This window comes from Trichoderma atroviride, chromosome 2 (genome assembly GCF_020647795.1).
Source record: "Trichoderma atroviride chromosome 2, complete sequence".
NCBI classification, from domain to species: Eukaryota; Fungi; Ascomycota; class Sordariomycetes; order Hypocreales; family Hypocreaceae; genus Trichoderma; species Trichoderma atroviride.
In genome coordinates, this window is record NC_089401.1 from 820662 (window position 1) to 844014 (window position 23353).

General features: G+C 46.8%; 9 protein-coding genes across 9 annotated transcripts; 1 reads left to right on the top strand and 8 right to left on the bottom strand.

Annotated features, from left to right (window-relative positions):
- Positions 1–150: 150 nt before the first annotated feature.
- Positions 151–1556, top strand: TrAtP1_002957 (uncharacterized protein; the record flags this gene model as incomplete). The annotated part of the gene is made up of 5 exons (XM_014087589.2): positions 151–436; positions 497–636; positions 693–869; positions 932–1368; positions 1421–1556. The coding sequence occupies 5 exons, from the start codon at positions 151–153 to the stop codon at positions 1554–1556; spliced, it is 1176 nt and encodes a 391-aa protein (XP_013943064.2).
- A 2430-nt stretch (positions 1557–3986) lies between these two features.
- Positions 3987–6487, bottom strand: TrAtP1_002958 (uncharacterized protein). Its single transcript, XM_014087590.2, has 3 exons — positions 6341–6487; positions 6121–6238; positions 3987–5996 (listed from the first exon to the last, which is right to left on the bottom strand). Exons 1-3 carry the CDS (start codon positions 6389–6391, stop codon positions 5158–5160), a joined length of 1008 nt encoding a protein of 335 aa, XP_013943065.1. The 5' UTR covers positions 6392–6487; the 3' UTR covers positions 3987–5157.
- A 662-nt stretch (positions 6488–7149) lies between these two features.
- TrAtP1_002959 (uncharacterized protein) lies at positions 7150–8364 on the bottom strand. The gene is made up of 2 exons (XM_066111689.1): positions 7686–8364; positions 7150–7613 (listed from the first exon to the last, which is right to left on the bottom strand). The coding sequence occupies exon 1, from the start codon at positions 8182–8184 to the stop codon at positions 7720–7722; it is 465 nt and encodes a 154-aa protein (XP_065967768.1). The 5' UTR covers positions 8185–8364; the 3' UTR covers positions 7150–7613; positions 7686–7719.
- Positions 8365–8980: 616 nt separating this feature from the next.
- Positions 8981–11140, bottom strand: TrAtP1_002960 (uncharacterized protein; the record flags this gene model as incomplete). Its single annotated transcript, XM_014087591.2, has 1 exon — positions 8981–11140. The coding sequence occupies one exon, from the start codon at positions 11138–11140 to the stop codon at positions 8981–8983; it is 2160 nt and encodes a 719-aa protein (XP_013943066.2).
- A 1617-nt stretch (positions 11141–12757) lies between these two features.
- On the bottom strand, positions 12758–13810 carry TrAtP1_002961 (uncharacterized protein; the record flags this gene model as incomplete). The annotated part of the gene is made up of 1 exon (XM_066111690.1): positions 12758–13810. The coding sequence occupies one exon, from the start codon at positions 13808–13810 to the stop codon at positions 12758–12760; it is 1053 nt and encodes a 350-aa protein (XP_065967769.1).
- Positions 13811–13885: 75 nt separating this feature from the next.
- On the bottom strand, positions 13886–14857 carry TrAtP1_002962 (uncharacterized protein; the record flags this gene model as incomplete). Its single annotated transcript, XM_066111691.1, has 1 exon — positions 13886–14857. The coding sequence occupies exon 1, from the start codon at positions 14828–14830 to the stop codon at positions 13886–13888; it is 945 nt and encodes a 314-aa protein (XP_065967770.1). The 5' UTR covers positions 14831–14857.
- Positions 14858–17189: 2332 nt separating this feature from the next.
- Positions 17190–17911, bottom strand: TrAtP1_002963 (uncharacterized protein; the record flags this gene model as incomplete). Its single annotated transcript, XM_066111692.1, has 4 exons — positions 17190–17229; positions 17281–17324; positions 17630–17741; positions 17805–17911. The coding sequence occupies 4 exons, from the start codon at positions 17909–17911 to the stop codon at positions 17190–17192; spliced, it is 303 nt and encodes a 100-aa protein (XP_065967771.1).
- A 1993-nt stretch (positions 17912–19904) lies between these two features.
- Positions 19905–20300, bottom strand: TrAtP1_002964 (uncharacterized protein; the record flags this gene model as incomplete). Its single annotated transcript, XM_066111693.1, has 1 exon — positions 19905–20300. One exon carries the CDS (start codon positions 20298–20300, stop codon positions 19905–19907), a length of 396 nt encoding a protein of 131 aa, XP_065967772.1.
- A 1693-nt stretch (positions 20301–21993) lies between these two features.
- TrAtP1_002965 (uncharacterized protein) lies at positions 21994–22959 on the bottom strand (the record flags this gene model as incomplete). The annotated part of the gene is made up of 2 exons (XM_066111694.1): positions 22598–22959; positions 21994–22373 (listed from the first exon to the last, which is right to left on the bottom strand). Exons 1-2 carry the CDS (start codon positions 22893–22895, stop codon positions 21994–21996), a joined length of 678 nt encoding a protein of 225 aa, XP_065967773.1. The 5' UTR covers positions 22896–22959.
- Between the last annotated feature and the right edge of the window lie 394 nt (positions 22960–23353).

Consider the following 23353-nt stretch of genomic DNA (forward strand, 5'->3'; position numbering starts at 1 on the left):
ACGCAAATAATTCTTATATAAAAGGTATTGCCATGCAGCCGATAAAATGTCGCATTCACCCGTGATTAGGGCCGCTCATTGGTATTTTCTCACCCCGCAAAAACCCCAAATTCGCTCTCAGCTCGCACAAGGTCACACAGGACTTGTATCATGGCCGCAGCAAAGACCAATGAGCTTCAGGCTCTCGTCTTTGGAGCATCTGGTATTACTGGATGGGCCTTGGCGAACGCGGCATTGTCATATCCGACAGCTACTGCCTTCAAGAGGGTGGTGGGCCTTACAAACCGGCCGTTGAGTGTAAAAGACGCAGGACTTCCTCAGGATCCGCGATTACACCTGTATCCCGGCCTTGACCTTTCGAAAGATTCGCAAAGCATCACGGAGTATTTGAGCACCATCGAGAATATTGGAGAAACCACTCACGTCTATTTTGCTTGTAAGTCTGCTGATCCTGATTGAGGTATTTGGTCCTGGCTAAAAAAGATGGGGTCACAAGCATATGTCCATCGCGGATGGGGAACAGAAGACTCTGAGAAGCGCGTAAAAGAGAATGTGGACTTTATAGCCAATGCAGTGGCTGCGGTCGAGAACGTCTGTCCGAAGCTGCAATTCTGGACATTCCCAACTGGCGGAAAGGTGCGTGACCATGCGATTACTGCTATTATTTGATCCAGAGCTAAGATTGTGTTAAGTGGTATGGACTCGAATTTGGAGATGAAGTGAAACTGGAAACTCCCCTCAAAGAGAGCGCACCGAGAGTCCCACCCCCTCATGGAGATCACATTTTCTACTATCCTCAAATCGACACGCTGGCCAAGCTCTCCAAAGGCAAAAACTGGACCTTTGCAGACATTCGCCCAGACGCAGTGGTATTTTCCCCTTGTCAACGTGCACCTCTAGTGAATTGTCCGATACTAACGTTTATACACAGATTGGTTATGTCCCCCAAAATAACGCAATGAATCTAGCGAAGCCTTTGGGTCTTTATCTCTCCCTATGGAAATCGCTTTCACCTTCTGCCGAGGTCCCCTTCCCAGGATCCGAAGCGGCGTGGATTCATCTCCATACCGATGTCTCTTCCAGTCAGCTTGCGAAATTCCACATCTATGTCTCCCTCCACCCAGAAAAGACAGCAGGAAAGGCATTCAACATTGCAGATGTAGATGCAGGAACGACTTGGAAAGATACATGGCCTGGTATAGCGGCTTACTTTGGGCTTAAGGGAGTGGGACCTGCGGCAAAGGGGCAGTTGAGCGGTTATCCATGGGTTGAATCACAGAAGGAGAAGTGGGATACTTGGACGAAAGAAAATGGACTGAGATCGGATGTGCTTGAAAAGGCGCCTTGGGACTTCATGACCGTTGTAACGTGAGTATTTGCTAGAAAGGATTTTTCGTTTATCAGTCTAACAGAGATATAGTGGCGTTTACTCGGAAAGGGACCGCAACTTCGACATTACTGAAGCGAGGAAGATTGGCTTCACCGAAACCCCTGATCACGTCAAGAGCTACCATAATGTTTTCGATAAACTTAGAGTCGAAAAGCATCTACCATAGTGTAACTAGTCAGGTTAGGCTTTTTGGAAAATACCAGTCGAGAATTATGCAGAGGCCTTCACAACATTGGCCAAGGATTATGTATAGTCAGTTGATATATTAGCAAGTTCAAAAACAGGAGCTTGAATGCGCTTTGCCATGTCGTACTCGATGTCATCGGCGTAACTAGGGGCCATTGACAATAGCCAACCTTCCTCCCTCTTCCCGAGGTTGAAACTGAACGAGCAACCCATGGGATTCCTCTTCCAAAGCGCTTTCACTATCATCAACGCCCGACATACTAGGCCGTTGGTCAAACCCGTGATAAAACACTGCCAGTATGTTATTCGTCCACGGTATCAGACCTGCCTTTCTCGTCCTCAGCGTAACCAGCACCAAGAACACCAGCGACGCTATCAATTCAAATGCAGGCAGAATAAGCCATTCCCACGTCACCACAGCGTGGCTGACAGGAGAAAAGGCATCCCCATGCGTAGGCGCCGGCTGGTACGCTGCACTCCTCAGGCTGAGAGACATGCTGTTGGCAAAATTGTCCATCAAATCTTGAAATCCCGTCTCCGAGGTATTCATGGCTGTTTGTACTATTCGCATAAGGTCAGAGGAGGAGGCAGAAGTGAGAGTGTCGAGAGTGGACGAGTATGCGCTTCCGACGAGCAGATAGTTGAGCCAGGGAACCATTGAATCCTTGGTTTCGCCCAAAACTCGGAATTCGTCTGATGAATTGGGCGGGCGAAATATATAATGCCCGTTGTCAGGAACTATGCCCTGTGTCTCATTTGTCCAGGTTGAAACAACAGTCTCGTGCAGCGTGCCGTTGACAAAAGTTGCATTCATGGTGCGAACGCAGAACTGTAACATGCATTCATAGGCCACTGGAGCCGCATACATGGACCCTGTCATCTTATCCTCCGTTTTCGTCTGGTCAGGCTGTTCGGGAATCGTGCCAGGAGCAGCAGCAACCGCGAGGATGTCTAGCATAATAGATCCATTGTTCGAAAACGCGACGGAATCCCACTCCTCTGGAGTACTGGTTGTGGATACGTTGAGGATCCCATTTCTAAAGTAGAAATCGACTTGGTTATCCATGGTTCCTGGCTGGATGCCTGTCAGTCCAAAACCATTTGGCAAAGTATATGTATCCGTGGTGTAAGCTTCATCCTTAAGATTGTCAGGAATGATGCGCAATTTCTTCCGTTTCAGTTGCGACGTCAGGTTCTTGCACGTATTACAAACCCCCAGCGTCTGGTAAGAGCTCCATGTACAATTGCCAGTGCTGCAGTGTGCCGTCGCAGTAAAGTTCGTACCGGGAGGGCTGTAGAAAGCCAGATAGGGAGCTGAAGTGAGCACAGAATCGACGCCATCTGTGGTGCCTCCATTTGCGACTGGCGCCGTGCCGACGCCGTTCATAAACCGCGCAATGGGCATCAGGGCACTTCCGGAGACTGGGTAGATGGTGTCATAGTCCAAGGCTTGTTGAACAAATGTGCCGATGCCAAGGGCAACTATGACGATAAAGGCACCCAAAGAAGCCAGCAGCCTGTAAAGCAAGGATCAAAAAGTAAGAAACGGTCATAATCAAGAGAACTTATGCGTACAATATGACTTACCCTCCTCTCCGTTTTGCAATGAGAACTACACTTCCCCAAGCCCCTCTGCTGGCCTCATCGATCGTGTGAAAGTCGGCCAACGGCGTCTTTTGCAGCGCATTCAACCATTTCAACTGGCCAAGGCCGGACCCAAAAGATATCTCCAAGAAGAATTCACCAATTGCCGATAAGAGTTGAATAATTGCGCCAGGACTGATGCCAAACTTCAAGTCTGGCAAGGGATGGCCGTCAAAGACTTTCAATGTGATGATCAGAGCAACGAAGCAGCACGCGCTGGCTATCCAGGCAAGGAATTCCACTTTCCAGGCTATTGAATGCAGTTTTGAGCGCGCACGCTGCCGTGGTGTTACTCGCGCTGTTGGAGTTTTCTCTGGCTGTGGTGGTGCTAATTCGGAGGTAGAGCGCTGGTCGGAATTAAGAGGAGGCTCTTCGTCTTCTTCGCGGTTTCCGAGAAGACGCTCAAGGTGTTGCTCGGGAGGAGGTGGAGCTTCCAGATCGTGTAGTTGATGATTTGTCTCCATGTTCGGCACATACAACTAAGCAATCCTTGTTGCAACTTGTCTTGTCTACAGACGGGTACAATGAATGGATCACTGAGCGAATATATAGCGACAAGAACCAGAATAAAAGATAGACGCGAGTTATGCCGAACTCCAAACTAAACTATAGGTCACATTCACGGCACGTCGATTGGATGCTGGATAGGGTATAGGAACAAGTCACAAACTAATGGCTAAAAGACTTAGCTCTGATCCTTCGCGCTGGAGAAGCTGCATTCTGGCGACGCTGCAGGTTTCGCAATTTCAAAAGTGGCAAATCGAATAAACAAGTTATGCGACGATGCGCTGGCTAGCCTATCGGGATGAAGCATTTAATGTATTTGGCGCTGGCATGCCGTGTGATGCCGCGCTCTTCGGACTGATTGCTCCCACATGCCGCCCTTGCTTAGTAGCATATGATCGTAGCCATTCCTCAATCAGTTCTAATGTTGCCGTCCTTACGTACCAAACTTGCTGCCTTACGGAAAAGGCACGACGCTTGATATTTCCATGTCCGTTTGCCGAAGAGGACTGTGGCCGAGTCGGTTCCGGCATGTGAAGCCATCTCACATATGCGGTTCAAACTCGTGACGACAGGCGCAGAGCTCAGCGCGCCTGTCACCACAGACTTTCAAGGCCATACGCTGAAAGTGTAGAATATTCACCAACAACTAAAGCCTTGAGATACAAGTCCTGATTCATCTAAGCGATATCTTGCATCTCCTCTCGATCGATTTCTTGGCTCGCGCTAATCTCGATGGCGTTTATTTCTCGCGGCTGGCTCTAGTCGCCGCCCACATGTACCTACTCTGAGAACAGAAAGACAACGTGTGGTGATCAAATTCTATGTTGGCGCTTCATCGCAATACAACGATAAACTATATTATGATCATTTGTCTTTTTATCTCACACATCACATACATTTGACTTTACTTGGCGTTTACACAACACCTCAACATAATATGTCTCATGTCTTTGAGTTTGGAACCACCTTCCGAATATGGCCCAGCATCCGCAGCCCAGTTCTCAACATTATTTGTATGTGCCAGTACAAGCTTACAAATAACAATCTTCGCAGTCCTCCAATTGCAGAGTGCAAACTGGTGGCTTAGCTGAACTGTCCTCGTATTAGAAGTAATGGACTTGACAAGTCAAGACTTTCTGCTGATTATGTATTTGTTTCTTTATTTTTGTTTGCTAATGATACAGAGACCCGATTGAAGTCTATGGCAGCTGCAGAACAGCGGGAAAAGGGAGCTCAAAAAAAGCTAAAAAATGTGTCTTCTTTTTTCTTCATCCAAACCTCCCCGTGTTTTCCGTAAACCATCCTCACAAAGCCCAGCCCAACCAAAGCCACCTGTAGCAGCGAGCCAGTCCCGTGGTCCTCCCTCCCTCAGACGTTTACCTCGTTTAGAAACGCTCAAGTTTGCGCTTGAAAGACATCATCGTAGCAGCTTAGTTGCCGGGGTTCTCCTGGGCAAAGGCAACACCCTTGGCAATGTTCTTCTTGAGGTCGCCCAGGCAGGCCTCGACGAGCTTCTCCTCGTTGGCATCGAGCTTGCCAATGGGGTGGATCTTCTCAACACCGTTGGGGCCGAGCTCGACGTTGGTGCTGAAGAAGTCAATGCCCTGGTCCTTGTACAGAGGAGAGTCGACAAAGGTGGGCTCAATGACGCCCTTCTCGCCGTCGGCGGCGCGGAGCAGGGCATCGGCCATGCGGGCACCGGCGAAAGCCATGGAGAGGGTGGCGGAACCGGCACCGTCCTTGGCCTTGACGACCTCGTCACCACCAAACTGGACACGCTTGACGAGCTCGGCGTTGGAGGACAGGTCGGGGTGGTTGCTCTGGGAGAAGAGAGGAACGATGGTGACACCGGAGTGGCCGCCAATGACGGTGATGTTCTCGTCCTTGGGGTCAGTGTTCTTGATCTCGGAGACGAAGCGGCTGGCACGGACGACGTCCAGGGTGGTGACACCAAACAGCTTCTTGGGGTTGTAGACGCCGCGGGCCTTGAAAACCTCGGCGCAGATGGGGACGGTGGAGTTGACGGGGTTGGAGATGATGAGCAGCTTGGCCTCGGGGGCGGACTCGGCAACGGCCTTGGCGAGGTCGCGGACGATGGAGGCGTTGGTGTTGAAGAGATCGTCACGGGTCATGCCGGGCTTTCGGGGGACACCGGCGGGGATCAGGACAATGTCGGAGCCCTTGAGGGCGGCAGCGAGGCCGCTGGGGGTGGCATCGTAGCCCTTGACGAGGGACTTTGTGTTGACGTGGGAGATGTCGGCAGCGACACCTGGACGCGGCAATCGGTTAGCAATGGACAGTAGCGGCAGCAGTAGCAGCAGCAGCAAAGCTCGAGACAGAATTTGCGAGGTTTATATGAAATTGGCGCACGAGGGCCACGCAAGGCGACTTACCGGGTCCGCCGCGGATATCGTACAGAGCAAGCTCGGTGACGCGGGTGTTGAGCTTGAGCAGCAGAGACAGAGGCTGGCCAATGCCGCCGGCAGCACCGAGGACGGCAACCTTGGACAGCTAGAAGCGCGCAAGAAGCAGCTGGTCAGCACGAGCAGTCGGGCATTGAGGCTTGGAGTTGAGGCCAGGCCAAGGTGGGGGAGGGACGGGAGCAGCTCGTACGTTGCGGGCAGAGGCAGAGAAAGCCCGGCGCTGGATGGTGGAGCCCAACATTTTTGTCTAGAGAGAGGATCGAGGGAATTGGTCCAAGAATTGGCGGAGGTGGTGCAATCAGCTGGAGATGGCGAGGTGGTTTGCTTTATAGTTTCCGGACCCAATGCGAATAAATAGAGGCAGCGCAAAACTAGTGATGGCATAACGGTGGCTGAAGTCCGGGATTTCCCGGCTAAACTGCTGGGCCGGTCCCGCCCACGGCTTAGTGCCTCTGCAGCTCCTCTACAGCGCCTTTGCAGCGCCCAAAGCGGCTATCGGACAGGCACAGGTACAGCGTAGCGGACCGGCCGGAGGGAGAAAAATGGCAGTCGGTGGCTTTTTATTGCGCAGTTGCGTCAACGGCCGTTGCAATTGAGAAGGCGGGCCATCAGATGGATCCTTCGGTCGGCCGGCCGGTTTGTCTGTCCGCTGGAGACATCAAAGAGATCAATTGGCGTTTGTGTTGGTTGTCGGAAGCCCGGTGCTGACTCTGTACATGTACCAGGTACCCATAAGGCAAGCTGTTTGGTGTTTATGTACATGTGCTATGCGTTGTTGCTATCATTAAAGGTCATGAGGAGTATTTATTGCTTATCCATGGATGCTTAATGTCATCAGCTTGGTAATAAGAAAGTTTACTTTAATCCAAAGTTGGACTTGCATGTGGTTCTGCACGCAAGTAGTGAGAAATATACTTTGCAACTTCGTGATAAACCTCGCAAGTTAAAGAGCGGCCCGGCGCCACGGACAATGTACTAAGTGGATTAAAAAGAGTGCGAGCAAATATTTTGTTAATGTAAAAACAATTCAAAAGTAGAAACTTCAACATGTTAACGCGGAACTACCCCAACCTGGGAAGTCCATAACCATGGCCAAGCCATGTTGTTGAATTGGTGTGTGTATTGCAAGAATAGATTCTACCAAACAGGATGGATCGACATATAACATTGTAGATTCTCGCTTATCTGTCTATTCACTTCGGGGGCCGCACAGTCACCAAATCGGGTGAAGGTACCATCATCATAGGTTTGGCTTTACGTGGCAATATAAATATATATACGTACGTGTCATCAGCCGTAACCATTACCTAGAGAAACTCACGCTATACAAATATAATCACTCTAGTTTGGTCTTTTTTTTTGTATCAAATTTATTCCCTTCAATTTAAGATCTTGCTCGATTCGAACAAGCCGTGCTTGGAAACGTAACTCCCATCATGCCGCTTGATTGTCAAACGCTATCACTGAAATATGTTAGTGCAAGGCAAAACATAGAAACATCTTTTTTTGTGAGAAATAAGACCACAGTAACCTACCAAGAGAGATTCATCGCGACATATGGAGTGCTCATCAAGACGTAGTCACAATGACGGTGTTTGCAGGCGTCAACGACCAGTATTGACCGCTAAAATCACCGCTAGACAGATGAGCTACATATGTGTCCGAATAAACATCCAGATACTTGCTGGGCCCCGTGAAAGCGTTACTCAGCTTATAAGGATAGTTTCCCGGCACGTTGTTAAACTGCCAATATTGGCCCGAGAAGTCTCCCGTCCCAGTCATGTGGAGCCCGATGCTTTGCACCCCGTTATCATTAATGACATCAAGGGACCGCTGCACACCGTTGGCAACAGTATGAAGGTGGTACTGGTGAGCAGTGTGTGTAGGCGTGAGGAACCAGAGGCTGTTGGATGTAACATTGCTTGCGTTGACCATGGAAAGAGAGCCGTCGGATGAAGATTGAGCAAGAATCTTGGCTGCAGCGGTGAAGCTGTTTTTCAGGACGTAAATCACGCTGGTGTTGATTGTTGCCATGTTGAAGTTGTTTATACTGCTGTATCTAATATAGTTCAAGTTGATGATGGAATCAGATGTAGAAATATTCCCATAATAGAGAGCGGTGGGATAGACTTTATAGCTGAGAGCAATCAGCCATCACCTGTAAGGGGTCAATGCACATAATACTAGTACCAATATATATTATTAAGAGTCAATATTATGGCAGAGCCTAGCCTATGCGTCAAACATTCTCAGCTCCGAAAACATAGCCTCCCTTGGTCAGCGCCTCTTCGCCTGGCGAGCCAGTGAGGTTGTGCGACGACTAGTTGCTAGGCACAATTGCCGCAAGGGAATCTAATAGTCTCGTCCTTTCTCGTACCACGTTGCAAAGCATGCATTAGTCCGAAGGAGCCACAATAGCAATAGTCGCATAATATGCCTTTGGCGCTGTTCATATGACACTTTCAAGGAGTCATACGGGCTGAAGATAAGCCGGCAACACAAAACGTAATACGAATATTGGAGTTGGTAGGATGTAACTTGTTCTGACATAGCCAATCGTTATACATAGTCGTTGTGCGTGATCTGTGCGTGGTCTAAATAAGCTAAATCATGATGCATAATTCCTTAGTATGCCTTTGACGTGATAGACTAGAAAAAGAATGGAAATGACGTTCTGATCAGGGATGTAGGAAACAATTCTATGCGCAGTCGTGTTCTGGCATTTCGTTTATTACAAATGAGAACCAGATAGATGGCTAAGTATATACTCCGAAAAAGGGACAGAATGGAGAGCGTTCAACAGTCGTAAATGTGTGAAATACAATGAAAGTCAACCAAGAGTTACAAATCGAATAGTAGGTAACGACATATCCCACGCCTCCTTGAATATCCTACCGATACCCAGCCGAGTTGCAACCTGATGTTGGTCATCCCACTCAACAAGCATAACATTGTACATCTCCGCCTCGTCCGAATACGTCACGTTTCCAGTAATTGAGTCGAATCCCTTGACCAAGGCTCCGGAAAGAACAATAAACTCGTGTTTGCCTTCTATCACTTCTTCAGGCCCGTTGCCATTGAGGACCAGGCGTCCCGCGAGCTGGCGTCTGCTGCCCGTTGTACAGTGGATATGCGCATGGATCGGCTTCCTCACCGATGAATTCATCTGAAGTGTCTCTGGGTCGCGCCACTTTCTCTGGACAATGGTAAAGAATGAGCAGCTCGTCCAGAATTGGAGGTATGGGCCTTGCATGCTGGGGATTTCTACTTCTGGCCTCTTTCCAGAATATCCTCCGATGGACTCAAATATGGGCTCCCAGCATAGCGCGTTGATGCTGAGAGTGCAGCCGAGAGGGGCTTCATCAATGCCCATGCCAACGTCATTTGCTAGACGAGGTGTCGCCGGCCCATCTTTGACATACCACTTTGTAGTCAACTCTATCAACTCTTTCTCTTCTGGACCAGGAGCATCATATCCTGCCTGTCCAATCCAGCCAGCCCACGACCAGCTAGGAAATCCTGTTTCTTCACTCTGCCGACACTCTTGCAAGACAGATGGGGTCCAAAGCAATGCTATATCCAAGTAACTCTCGGGAAGAGCAGCCAGGAATTTGTTTCCCATGTGGTGACTCAATTGGCTCGAGATTCCCTCGAACGCGTTAATTATGTCGTCAGAAAAAGTGAGACGCCGTTTAGTGTACTCTTTCACTGCTTTTGCGTATTCGTTAAAAACGACAGGGCGACACAATTGGACTGGCATAAAATCCTCTCCATTGTCATCCCATTGCTTCTCAATGCGCTGTCGCGGAGCCTCATCTTGTGCCCAACGAGGCGACAGCTGTTCGAGCCAGTGTATTTGTTTGGCTTGGGTTTTCATCGAGGCTGGTGCATCCTCACAGAAACATGCACTTCGGCATTGCCAAAAAACGCTGCCTTGGTAAAACAGAAGCAAACGCCTAGACAGTAACTGCTCCTGAAAAGTCCACCCTCGAGAGCCCCAGACTGAACCGGCTGGGTCCAGGGGAAGATCAAGTGCGGTGGCAATAGAAAAGCCTGGCCAGATTTCTTCATGTAGCTGATTGATGTTTCGAGTTCGTGTTCCTGGTCGAACGCCTGGAAGGCCGGCGTTTGCATCAATGCCATCGGCTGCAACAATAGTAAGCAAGGCGGCTCCGTAAATCCTGTCCATCGACTTGATATGTAAAGTTTTATGAAGCTCAGTTTGATTGATGCAAAGCTGGTCGACCCAGAGATACCTCTCATCCAAAGCCTTTACCACCGTGATGGCATCGGTAATTGTCTGGCCAATAGGGGTCTCCTGAGCGAATAGACTACCTTTCTCAGATAAGATGGGCGCAGTCTGGCTATTTAATTGCAGGTACTGAGTCTGGCCCCAAACATAGCTTAAAGCAATATATTGAGCGCCGGGCGGCGGCACTACAACGCACTCATCGACAACATCAATTAGGCGAAACGATGATCCTGGGCCAGATTGTGTTGGGCTGGAAAAGGCACCACACTGGCTAGGATGTTCGCGCTCGCATTTAGTGACCCATTTTCGACAAATTTCGAGGTCAATCCTGTCCTGGTCAATACGGTGGAATAATGACTCAGGCAGCGACTCCGATATTGGTATGAGGCGGAATGCAAGTTGCTTGTCTATATCCAGAGGCGACGGAGGTGGAGATATGGTGACGTGCAGAAAGCGGCTTCCTAGCTCTGCGAGAGTGTCTTGAAAATGCTTCACAGAGAATGAGAACGTCACCGGCACTCCCTCTCGATGGTCGACAACTTGATGGGGCGTGAATTTGCGTGCCGTCTGCGCGAGGAGTCGGCAAAACGCGCAGATTTCCTTGTTGGCGAAAGCATCCCGGAACTTTATCGAATGCACGCGGTCGGAGGACTCAAAGTTGAAGATGCCGTACAAATCGGAGGCGGTGCAGTTCAGGCACTCGCCGAAAGACCCCAGACGAGGGTTTTGAAGCACCATCGTGGATGTACTGGCTGTATAAGAAGTTGGGGGCGAACGGAGAGCGCGTTGGCTATAATCAGTATATTCGACGGGCTTACAGCATTGCCTATCCGAGAGATTATTACTTAGAATTGAAGTATACGAACAACAAAATGCTCGATTCTGTTACACAGAAGCCTTGAAGAGGATATTAATGGATATATTAGTGGGTTTTTCAGCGTTTTGTGTTGTATCAAGCCATGCTTCTGGTACTCGAGGCCGCCGTTTCTCATAAAAGAGCTGGCTCGTCTAGCTCTCAAACGGCATGTACACAGACATGCCCATTCTCGACGGTGTAGGATGTGGCCTAGGATTCAACTGCTTGCACAGCCAATTAGCAGCTGGCAACACACGGCGCTAAGCAGGTTTTTGGTGCCCTCGCTCATCGTAGCGCCTGTCTAGGCGTTTTCACTGAGGCTGTGTTCCCTGAGGCTGATTTATGCGCTGTCCGTGCCATGAGGCTCAATAGAATGAGCCTCATCTTTCAGAACTTCCCAGCAGATGTCGAGTCTCGATCAAGATTTCTAAAGTAAAAGATTTACTCCTTGGGAGTGGATTTTTGTTCGCATTTCTCAATTGAGCCCAGAACAATGAAGGTGTTGAACCAAAGGCCATCAATGCTAATCTCTTAGGCTGCTGGAGCCCGGTTTGACAAGCTGCTTTACGCATTTCATATGAGAAAGCAGCTGCATAATTTTTCCGTCTTCATCAATTAAATTTACGACGTATTTAGAACTGATGTTTATGATGGGACAGACAGGTGAGGATAGTTGGTGTCACACAGAGTACACAGTCTGCGGTTCGCCCTGTTTACCCATAACTGTAAGATCCCGAACATGTTATGCAGCTTATCTGCTTTCTGTAAATGTCTGAGCTTGCAGCCTTTTCACTTGTGTTTAGGTAAAATTGATGCTTCTGTTATGTGGTTATTAGCCCAGCTGGCTACAAATACGCAGCCCACAAGAGACTTTTGGCATGGCTGTAGACTTCTAAGCATGCGCTATTAGCGATTTATGGAAGGTGCATGTGGCGCTCTTGCCAACGGGATGTCCCGTTAGTGCCCGTAGAATTGCGGAGAGCACAACCGCCCACAATGACACAGAGCAGAGTTCACAGAAGCACTCTTTTAGAGCCATTTGATCCATGAATAGCATGTGAGTTTTTATTGAGTAATATGAGCTTTTTCTGGTTCTTGAAATAAATCACCGTTCCCTGCGGCTCAAATGGTTTCGTCGCGAGAGTAGAGGGCTTGGTCAAAGTTAATATTGTATGAGAATTCTACCACTTATCATGACAAATCATTAACAGAAACTCTTCTCTTATTTAAAACATATTCAATTTATGCTCAAACTGTGATTTCCTAGACATGAGAGAGACTTTCATTAAAACTCGACAATCGATGTGCCGAAGATTATGTCTCAATTAGTGTTGCCTTGCGGTGATAGTGCCCGTATTACGCTAACTTTTCTTCAGAAATAGACCTTTAGATAGCAGCAATTTCAATAGTCCAATGCAACCCAACTACTTAGACGTAGTCTATCCAGGTTATCTCAAAAGACCAAAATCATTAAGCTAAGCCATTTTCAGATCAAATTTCTATTCCCCAAGGCTTTTCAATCCAAGGTGCTCGCTCTTCCAATCTTCTAATGCTGTTGTCGTCATCTCCGAGCCCGGTTCTGCACCCTTTTCTAGCAATTTAGCAATGAATAGGCGATCCCCCCATGCCTCAATGAGAGCTAAATCCAGTGGTGTAAGTTTCTCGTCATTCTTAGCATTGATCTCAATTTCTGAGCTAATGCTCAGGAGTTCCTCAAGGATTTTGCACTTATTTTCGTCAAGCCAGTTACGAGCAGACAATGTGTGTAGCGGAGTATTACCCCTATCACACCTTTCTAATACGGCTTTGGTAGTGGCCTTTTTGTCATGCTCTATTAGCTTTTGCGCCGCTGCAAGATCTCCGCTGTGTAAAGCTTGCTGTAACGGTGAGAAGCCACGGAAGTTGGGTATCCTCGTGTTGGTTCCCCTATTGAGCAAAATTTGTACGATTTCAATTTGCCCCTGGCGAACAGCAATATGCAGTGGAGTATAATTCCGCCCTGAAACAACAGCATCAATGTCGGCCTTGGAATCCAAAAGCGCATGAACGATCCTCTGATTTTGGTTGTTAATAGCAAGATGCAGTGCCGAGTATCCGTCTTCATCAGCATCGTTCACGTTGGCCCCCTTTCTTAGCAACTTAAGCAGGATATCTTCATTCTCCCCTGTCACAGCGCCGAGGACTGTTGTGTATCCGCTCCTCTTGTCTGCGTTGACGTCAGCGCCCATCTCAAGCAGCAGTATGGCAGCTTTCCAATCTGCCTTATAAATCGCAATCAGCAGCGGTGTTTGTCCGTATTCATCATTCGCATTAATATCCAGTGATTTTGGGTCGTTGCCGGTCAAGGAATTGGTATTTCCCAAGCCATCTAGAGATATAGGGTCAATTTTGGCGAATGGTGTGAAATTACTGAATCCATCAAGTGACCTTGAGCTAATTTTGGCCCAAAATCCGAGGATTTCGAAAAGGAGCCCACTTTCCGCTGCGATATGCATCCCAGTTGCGCCGTCTGGAGCTTTAGCATTAACATCGGCACCGGCTTCAAGCAACATCTCCGCAACTTCAAGTCCATCTTGACCATGACTTAAAGCGACGTGTAATGGTCTTCTTCTATATTTTGCTGCTGTTTACACCTCTGCGCCATCATCTTTTAGCAGACTTATGATTTCAGTTTCGCCATCCTCCATAGATAGGTAGAATGGAGTACGACCTTCCCTATCCATAGCCTCCTTGTTGGCTCCATATTTTAGGAGCAACTTCAAGATTTCAGCTTGCTTTTGTTTTACTGCAACATGAAGCGGAGTTGAGCCATCCTTTGCAGTGGTGTTGACCTTAGCACCGGCTTGAATCAATATTTGAACGGCGACTAGTGATTTGTTTTCCACAGCAAGCTGCAGAGGCGTACGGAGCCCATTGTCGCTAATATTCATGGTATCTGCATAATCTTGAGTAATGCACTGAAGTAATTCTTCGTGTTCATATATTGTAGCAAGGTGAAGAGGAGTCCAACCGAAGCGATCCACTAGGCAGATATCGTCTTGCATTGAACGAACCATCTCGACATTTCCTTCGACTGCGGCCCAGTGAATCGGGTGTCTCTCGTTGCGATCCACATGGCGTTTACTTTTTCTAGTATTCGTTTTGCGTCTTTCTTTGAGCTCATCCATCAATATATGTAGTATTTCGGCTTTCCCACTCTGGACAGCACAGTGCATAGGCGTAATTCCATCTTTTCCAGCAATATCAATCGGAGTTCCATACTTGAGTAGCATTTTCACCATGTTCTCGTTACCGAAGAAACAAGCATGATGCAAAGGTGTCCACTCCATGAGGTCTCGAGGGTTAGGAAACTGAACGCTCCTTTCCCAGTTGTTATCTATGTCCAAGGTCATGTAGGCAGCATAGTGAAGCAGTGACCAACCGAAGGCATCCGTCTTTTCCAATGCTTTGATATCTAGAATGAGTGAATGTCGCTCTGGTTCTCTTTCCTTCATGATACTGAGATTCTCGGCAGAAATTTGAAAACTATTGGGGAACGATGCGGGGCTGTTGTTATTGAGCCCCGCCAGCATGTTGAGAGACACGGCGAAGAATTTAAGCTCGTCCGGCAGGATGGCCGAAAAGTAAGCTGAGATTCGAAAATTATCATCAAGGAATCTTCTTTTGAGTCTTATTAATTGTGTTGCCAATTCTTCTTCTGGTCGCCTTTCAGCTTCTTGAAGCTTTGCTTCATGGTGTAATCTGTAAAGAAACCCGAGGCAGATGACTATAGCTCGTGGGGAAGAAGATTCCTCTTTGAAATCGAAGTGCAGAGCTAAATCCAGTAGACAAATACAGGCGTCGACCAGTTTCTCCCACTGTAGTGTGTGCTCGTATTCAAGTGCCTCCCTTGTAATATCATCAATGATATTCTTGACGTTCGTTAGTTTATGTTCAAGGCTCAGAGGTATAATTAGATCAATGTAGATGTCCGAGAGTGATCCAAACCCGATCTTTTCCAATCTTCTGGCCAAATCAGAGATATCATCGTTTTTTAATTTAAGCTGCTTCCACCCTTTAGTCATTGCGCTAGAAGCCAATGGATGTGCGCTCGATGAGCTTGTGATATCAACTTCAGGCATCTTTGCAACTGCGCGCATGAATGAAAAAAACAAGTCTCGGGATAAGAGTCTTTGCTGATTGTCTAGGCATTCTAAGCCAAGATATGTCTTCACGGAGTCGTTTAGCGCCGGAGCCTTGGTTGGTCTTTTCGCGCCGTCGTCTTCAATTCTGAAGCCCACTACTGTGCAGCCAGAATTTTTACTGGTAAGTTGAGCAACTTCTTCCTCAGTGTATTTGTAAAGTTTAGGAATGTTTTCACTCATCCACCACCCAAGGTCCCTAATCAGGCGTTCTTCAGATTTGCTTGATCCACAAATTCTCACAGTTCGTGGTCGACTGGTTTTAGAACGGTCCGTCGATGAGATTGAGTATAACCATAGCGAGAGAATTGCCTCAATATCGGCTTCATTAACTCGCCATCCATGCTGCTCATCTCTGGAAATGGTTATATAGACATTGTCATTGACAGAGTTGGTGCAATTGTCTGCTGTGTAAGTAGCTGGAATCCTCCATTTGTACTCTACATTCGATTGTTCGCTCAAGAATGCATTCGCGGCTGCTTCAATTGCTCTTGACAAATAAATTGTTTCTTCCAGGACTGGGCTCTTCCATCTCGAACATCTTGATAAATTTCTTCTTGTAAGCATCATTTGATGAGGCAATGAGACTTTGGTACGCAGATCGCTGTCCTCACCACTCTCCGTACGAAGACGTTCCAAGGGAGAGTATGTTTTCTCCTCACCAGTACACACTTCCCACGTAGACAACTGAGTAACACTTGAATCATTGGTGACTTTGGCTGGATCGGCTAGATTACTATAATTGATCCAGCGTGATGTAACAAGATTTCCAAAGCTCAGAGCAAACCAATCGAGCTCAAATGTCGGCTTTAAGCGGATAGTGTTGGGAGGGGTTCTTATTCCACGTCGAACTATGGTCCGAAGTATGGTTACCACCAGTGTGGTACCAAGCTGTACAAGCGATGCGGTCCAATTCAATCCCCGCATCCCGATGAATTGTGAAATGAATCCAATGAGGGAAATAAGAGCGCCAACGAATGTAATAAATTCGAAGGGCCAATTCATATCCGTAGTGAGCATTCTGCGGTCGTAATTTTCCTCGTCCATTCTTTCTTTGATATGGAAAAGCTTCTGTAGTATACCAAGAGCAAAGCTTCTAATGTCCATGGGGCCATAATGGTAGTTTCTCCGAGACATGGTGATGTATTCTCGCTTGCTCTTTGGATAGATTGCATATGGCTTAAACACTTGATAGCTCACAGTGTTGCCTCTCTGTAGCCAGACAACGAACATTTGGTGATTCTTTGCTGCATAATGCGTTTCGGTAGTGCTCTCACTGACGACCCAAGAGCATATGAACAAACCAGATACCAGTAGAATACTTCCCACTGCGGCACATGGAAAGGCGTATCCGACCGCCTTTTTACCATCTTCCAAGAATCGGGACATAATAGGTTTATGATATGTGATAACTGCGAAATATACGATAGCGCCAAGCTGAAGGATTAGACCAAAGGCAGCGGCAAGGTATATTTCGCTCTGGCCAACTCTGTCGTTACAATTGAGAAGGACATTTGGTGCGCATTCATCCGAATCACCAGAAATGATGATCATTTCTAATTCCTCATTCCTTGAGTCTTTTGTTGAAATATTTCCTGATGAGGGGACTCTTTGGCTGGAAGATTCAGAGTTCCCGAACAAAGTGTCCGTGTTTGACCCGTCTTGGTCCTCTGGATCTGAGCGAATCCGAGTTGTCGTTTTCAAAAACAACGAGCAGAATTGTCTTAGCTTATCTGTGAGTGGCATCATTCTAGTTTTGAAGCGCTTCGAAGCATATTGATCTCTTTTTTCTAAAGTACAATTAGCAATGGAAATAAAGTTCAGATATCTTTATTACGTACTTGTTTTTGAAAGCAGTGTACGCCTCTCTGGCGCTCTCGTGGGGCTTTCAGTCGCTTGAAACTTTTGCTTAAGTGTGGAATCCTCTAGAATATCACGTAGACTTTCATATCGTATATTGAATGGATTTGGGCCGGGGTTTGAGACGTCGTATCCGTTCGGGATTAAGCATATGAATTGGTATATATCGGCTGCACCTGGGCATCGAATCACAGTATTGCCGTTCCATAGTTCGCACGTCTCTCTCGAAGTGGAGGGCATGATATCAATTTCTGCCGCTGAAAGATTTTCTCTCTCTCTCCCAATAAATGATCTTAACCAGGGTGATCCCGATACTCTGATAGCGCTCACCACAATGGTGACGGCCCCAATCGGGGCCATAGCCAGCAGAATGCAGTCCATTATATCCATACCCTGACTCATGAATTGCATGACTACTCTCTCGACAAAGAGGGCCAGAATGCTAGAGACCAGTAATATTAGTCTAGAGAGTAATAGGATAGTAAAGTCCATTATCTTAACGTACGGTCCGAGATTCGAGCTGAGGTCATACGCAAAGTCGTCCCCGCCGGCAGATACATGGCCTGCCAAACACACGATTATCGAAACCAGGAAGAAAACAGATGGTATCATTCTGTGATAATGAAGGTCAAATTAAATCGACAGAAAGAGTTAGGCGATTATTGATTGAAGATTAATGTAAGACGATCTCTATAAGGCAGGCAGCTGAAAGATGTTGTGATGCTTGGAAGGAATCATAACAATAATAGTTGGGGCCGTTATAATATTTAAATGTTTATTTTGCTTTTCTTTTGGGAAAATTCTGCCGCAAAACGCAGCCCAGAGCCTGATTTAGCTGCCCCATCAGCCAACTCTTCTTACGTGGCCACCTGCAGCCGACTGCTGTGTTGGCAATATTGGATTGGTCCGCTTACAGTAGTTAGGTAGGAATACGCAATATACCAAGTTACTTCTTCGGCTAACAAAATCGCAGCTTTAAGGTAACATCTAGAACCTTCTTGATGCTGTAGATATGTGATGAGATGTACTCAGAATTATGTCTCTCATATTATAATTGCGCTCGGAGATTCCGCATGGAACCAACAGGCATCTAATGTACACTTCGTCTCATTATGTTAAATTATGTGTCAAGTGTGAGCTACTCAGGCTGCCCTCTAAGACATCTAAAGTCGTATCAATCATCTACGATATGGAGTCCGCCTAGGATCACCGCTTTGCTTACACGTAAATGACATTCGCTTCTGACTTATGAGATAATATAGAGTACAATCATTGACTTCCTAGCCAGCACTTTTGCCAAAACCTTCTCCGAGCACATCACGGCTTTTGGGCGGCACATTCTTTCTCAACCTCTGTGCTACATTTATCAGTACGGCTGAGACACCTTGCATATCTGCAGATGATTCCGGTCGTGTTGCGATATGATGCCAAGCACACACGAGATTCGGGCGAGCTCTTGGGCCTACTCAAATCGATTACATACAGTGCTTTCCACGCTTCTCTCCGCTTGCCTTCATTTTATCTTCCTTCAAGCCTGACTTCAAACAAAGAGCTAGGTAGCCCAGCATTCTCCGGCGGTTTGTACCAGGGGTCGCTTACTAGTGGTATCATTTATCACTTTCTAATGATCTGAAGTAGTACTAGTACTAGTAATGGCTTGGCCCTGGTCTTCGGTTGGGTCTCAACGCTGGTAGCCCTGGCATAGAGCACACCGATAATCAATTCCAACCAATAAGAGCTCGCGACTGCAGAGGGTAAGTTGCTTGCATTAGATGTGGCTTCTATATTCCTAGCTGAAATTGCGCTCTTGTACCCGGGGCTTTATCCGGATCCCGCGTGAGTGTAGCCTTCTAATACATGTGGAAACATGACATAATTTCTTAGCAATTCTAAGGGCATGTCAGAGGCTGAAGACGAAGGGAAAACACTGTACGATATATTACAAACATTCAGCTGCATTGAACCTCCCTCATGTTGCCTTCTCTTTGGGGACCCTGTGGTAGAGTAGAATGGTGACATTATATAGCTACTTTGTGTTATCGAAATGTAAATAATATTTCTTTGTTATGCTATCATGTAACCGTTCCTACGTCATTAAAACCTCAATATTTGATTATGTTTATGTTATGACATTTTTAACATTTATTGTTCCTTTCTCTTATCGTCGCACTTCTCGCAACCTCAGGCGTTGGACTCATAAAAGATAAAGGGAATCCGGCCAGTTCAAGTACCAATGTGATGCAGGTAAGATTATAATTTTTCATGGGTATACCTCAGCTAGGATATCCTGAAAGCAAGTCAGTCGAGTATGCATTTAAGACAGATTATTGTTGTGCTCACCGTCGGAGTCTTTATCGTAATGTTGCCTAAGAGCTTGATCAACTGAGGCTGGGAAAGAAGTGATTCTACACCCAATGTGAGGATAATGGGAGAATTGTTAATCAAAAGGGGAGTAGGCGTAAAGCCAAAATCCGTCGGTAGCCTTTCATGCTCAATTATTCTTTGCACCCATTTCAACTTTGGGCTTCTCCCGAGGCTGGCAATTAGTAGTCCATTCTCCAAGGCGCCAAATGCAATGGAGCGAGCGCCGTAGTCTTGAGCAGGGTTATTTATGAGCCATGTCTAACAAGTCTTTCACCGTTCTGGCTGCCCCAATAGCTTGAGGAGTGGTAATAGAGTAATGTTTCAGAACTTGAAGAAGAACAGACCAAATCGTCTCGTTGAAGCCATTATTATCGCCGTCTCCAATATTCGGGCGGGACAAACTGCAGTCATGATCGATAAAACCATGGTTGGATAGCTCGTGAAGGTTAAATGAGGCAAGTGTGTATGACTTTAAGAGCTCTGAGACACCTGCGACAGCCGGAAACTCTGGTGAGAGACCCAAGCCTTCAAAGCCGCCTCGAATAATGTCAATGGCCGTAATATTCTTGCCACTGTGCGGCAGGAAGCCATGGTTGGCGAGAGAGTTAAGAGCTGGGCAAGGGCCACGAGCTGTCATTCGATGTTAGGCTCTTAAAGACGCGGTTAGGTTTATCCTTCAATCATCACTTACAATCGTCGGGTCCGGTGGCTGCCAGTCATAGAATCTAGCATCAGGCGTATTGAAGATGGGTGGTGGGAGAAGCTGGGCATATCCAATGCTTCTCAAAAAAAAGATGGAGACCAGAATTGACGGCGACTTCATCTAGAAACAGTTTTAATAGGAATGATTGGCACGAGGTGTAATCTTTCTGCGTCCTGTCTTAACATGTCAAACGGATGGGATGTTGGACTATTTCTAGTCAAACGGCTCTTGGTAATTTCACCGCATGGCCCCTATAGAAATGGTTATATGTTTCATAAAGATGCTGTGGAGAGTTTGATGGAATATTCATATTGTGTCCTATAGGAACAACAATAGCACGTTGATCATTGATGGGTGACAGCGAACGTATAGTCAACCCTATCACAACCCCATGCTCAACTCCTAAGTTAACAATCAATAATATACTCCGAGCTTCGCAAAACTGGCTTTATCAATCCCATATGACGTAAATGCTACGCTACAACAAAAGCATGTTGAAGTCTAGACTCTGTATGAATATGAAATCGGAAATATGTATCGGTTATTACTGCCGGCTGGCAATGTGGCGGTTGTAGGTGTGGTAGATCTGAGCCAAAGAAAGATCTTAATGCGACAATAGCGGCGGAGGATGCGCGTGATAAATGCTACATAGACGGTGAAACTCGGTTACGAGCTGCGTAGTGGATGGTGACTTGCAGCAGGCTCTGATATTTATGGCCATATGCGGGAGTACTATTCCAAGACCAGTTTTTTTTTTTTTTTTGACTTATCATGGACCAACGATCTTAATGATGTACTTGGACTCTATTCCTTTGGGAAACCCCCAATTGGATTGCTCTTGGGTAGCTTGCGTCTCATCCATTGCTTCAGTGCTGGCTAAATCAAGCTCAATGGTATTATATCGCATGAGAGGGGTAATTGTGGTAGGCGGAATCAACCAACATGGAGCTCGCTTTTAAGGTAAAATTCAATCCTCAGGCGTATCATAATAACAAACGCCAGCGCAAACTCCTCAGAAATAATGACGAGGCCGATAAATGGGCTCAAAATCTAAACACAACTTAAGCACCAGTTCTTTACATACGTGACGTGCAATTGGCATAAGCATGTTCGCCGTTTGGAAACTTTGGAACAGGATCTAGAACCAGCATTGACATCGAACTGAAGAAGCTTCTAGCAAATGAACTGAACAAAAACAGTCGGCTCCAGATTAACGGCTGCCCGCTCGGTGGACAGCCAGACTTTGCCACAAAAACTGCACGTTGAAGCCATAGCCGGTCTGACTCACTTGCAGGGTACATAACTTTTAGCTATGCATGTGAACATATTTGACATCGATAGCAGCACGATCACCATTCCGCTAGGCCGCCAGAAAAGGTCATAATATCTTTATTTACAAGTCATCGTAGCCACCGCAAAGCTGAATCAACCCGACTGTAACAGACTCTAGCCATTACAGGTGGCAGTCCAAGGCCATATTTTTTATGAGTAAAAATTGATATTACTAGTTAACTACTCAGGTATCTTAAGCTTGTTCAGAGCATTATTAAACAACATTTATAGAAACACAGACAAACCGGTCCAAACACCTTGCGAACCAGCCTTCAAAAAGAGGCCCTACGTCAGCTTATTCCTCTTCCTCTTCTTCTTCCTCGTCGTAGTCATCCACGTCCATACCGTCGATATCAAATACCAAGTCCTCCTCATCAGGCACTATCAATTGTCTTTTCGCCTGTTCTTCCTTCTTCTCTTCATCATCCTCGTACTCATCAAACTCGTCGCCGTACAGATCGACGTCGTACTCGTCGTCGTCGTCCTCATCCTCATCTTCATCGTCATCGTCATCCTCATCTTCATCGTCATCCTCATCCTCATCTTCGTCCTCATCTTCGTCCTCATCTTCCTCTTCGGCCACTTCCAGCTCCCTTTTAGCCTTCTCCTCCTTCTCATCAACGGCCTTCTGTGCCTCCTTTTCACACATCTTTCGAACAGCCGGCACCACGACTTCTACACAAGTGTTAGTAACTTCATCCGACCAATGATAATGCAAGTGGGAAAGAGAGTAATGGTAGAGATAGTAGGGATGATAGATATGGAAGAGATGGTAGAGATGGAAGATATAGTCGATATAGTAGATATAGTAGAGATGGTAGATATAGTAGATGTAGTAGATATAGTCAAGATAGTAGAGATGATAGATAGATAGTAAAGATGGTCAAGATAATACATACTAACTGCCCTCTGCAGGCCACATGATCCCACCACACACGCCGTCGCAGCGCTGGTGACCTTTCCATGATACTTGCAAGCGCAAGCATAGTCCGTGAAATGACACGGGGTTACCGCCGCGATTGCATTCTGGATACACGGCACTGAGCAGCTGGGCACCTTTTCTTGGCGCGCCTGGAGGGTAACGCCGCCCTTCTCGTAGGGCTGCGAAGTGTTGAAGTTGCTCCCCAAAGGAGCAGGCAGGGCGATGGAAGAAGCAACCATGGTGAATACCATGGCGAAGATGGTTGACGTCTTCATGTTTATGTCTTTGGTGTTTATTTAGTAGGCTTATGGGTTTGATGTTCTTGATCAATTGTATTTTGTGGGAATTTGTTGAGAAAGGAGAAAAGGGGCTCTTCGAAGAGGACGATTCAACGCTTCCATTTATACCCTCGCAATAGCAAGGCCATGAGAACACTTATTCCACTTATTCACGTCATATACCGGTAATTGAATACACACGTAGATGCACAATTAGTATCAGCCCAATTTTCCAAAACGCCACCGGACCATCAACCCCAAGCCCTCACGATACCTTCAAAGTACATACACAGACTGTCCAACAATTGCATACAAGATTCAGTATGAGAAAATTACACACTTATCGCTTCTTTGTCTGATTCTGTCTCTTTCTCTCTCATACACACGGCAATTCTACTATTCATTCCATGTCTGTAATTAATTCCTCCTCTACTACCTCCGTTGCCTTTACCAAT

What these genes read in the sequence shown, in the direction of transcription:
- TrAtP1_002958 (XM_014087590.2), bottom strand. Translation starts at nt 6,391, where the DNA reads ATGTTGGGCTCCACCATCCAGCGCCGGGCTTTCTCTGCCTCTGCCCGC. An exon ending in TCTCTGCCTCTGCCCGCAAC is followed by an intron (nt 6,239 to 6,340) that starts GTACGAGCTGCT and finishes GCGCGCTTCTAG; the next exon opens with CTGTCCAAGGTTGCCGTCCT. An exon ending in CGATATCCGCGGCGGACCCG is followed by an intron (nt 5,997 to 6,120) that starts GTAAGTCGCCTT and finishes TGCCGCGTCCAG; the next exon opens with GTGTCGCTGCCGACATCTCC.
- TrAtP1_002959 (XM_066111689.1), bottom strand. Translation starts at nt 8,184, where the DNA reads ATGGCAACAATCAACACCAGCGTGATTTACGTCCTGAAAAACAGCTTC.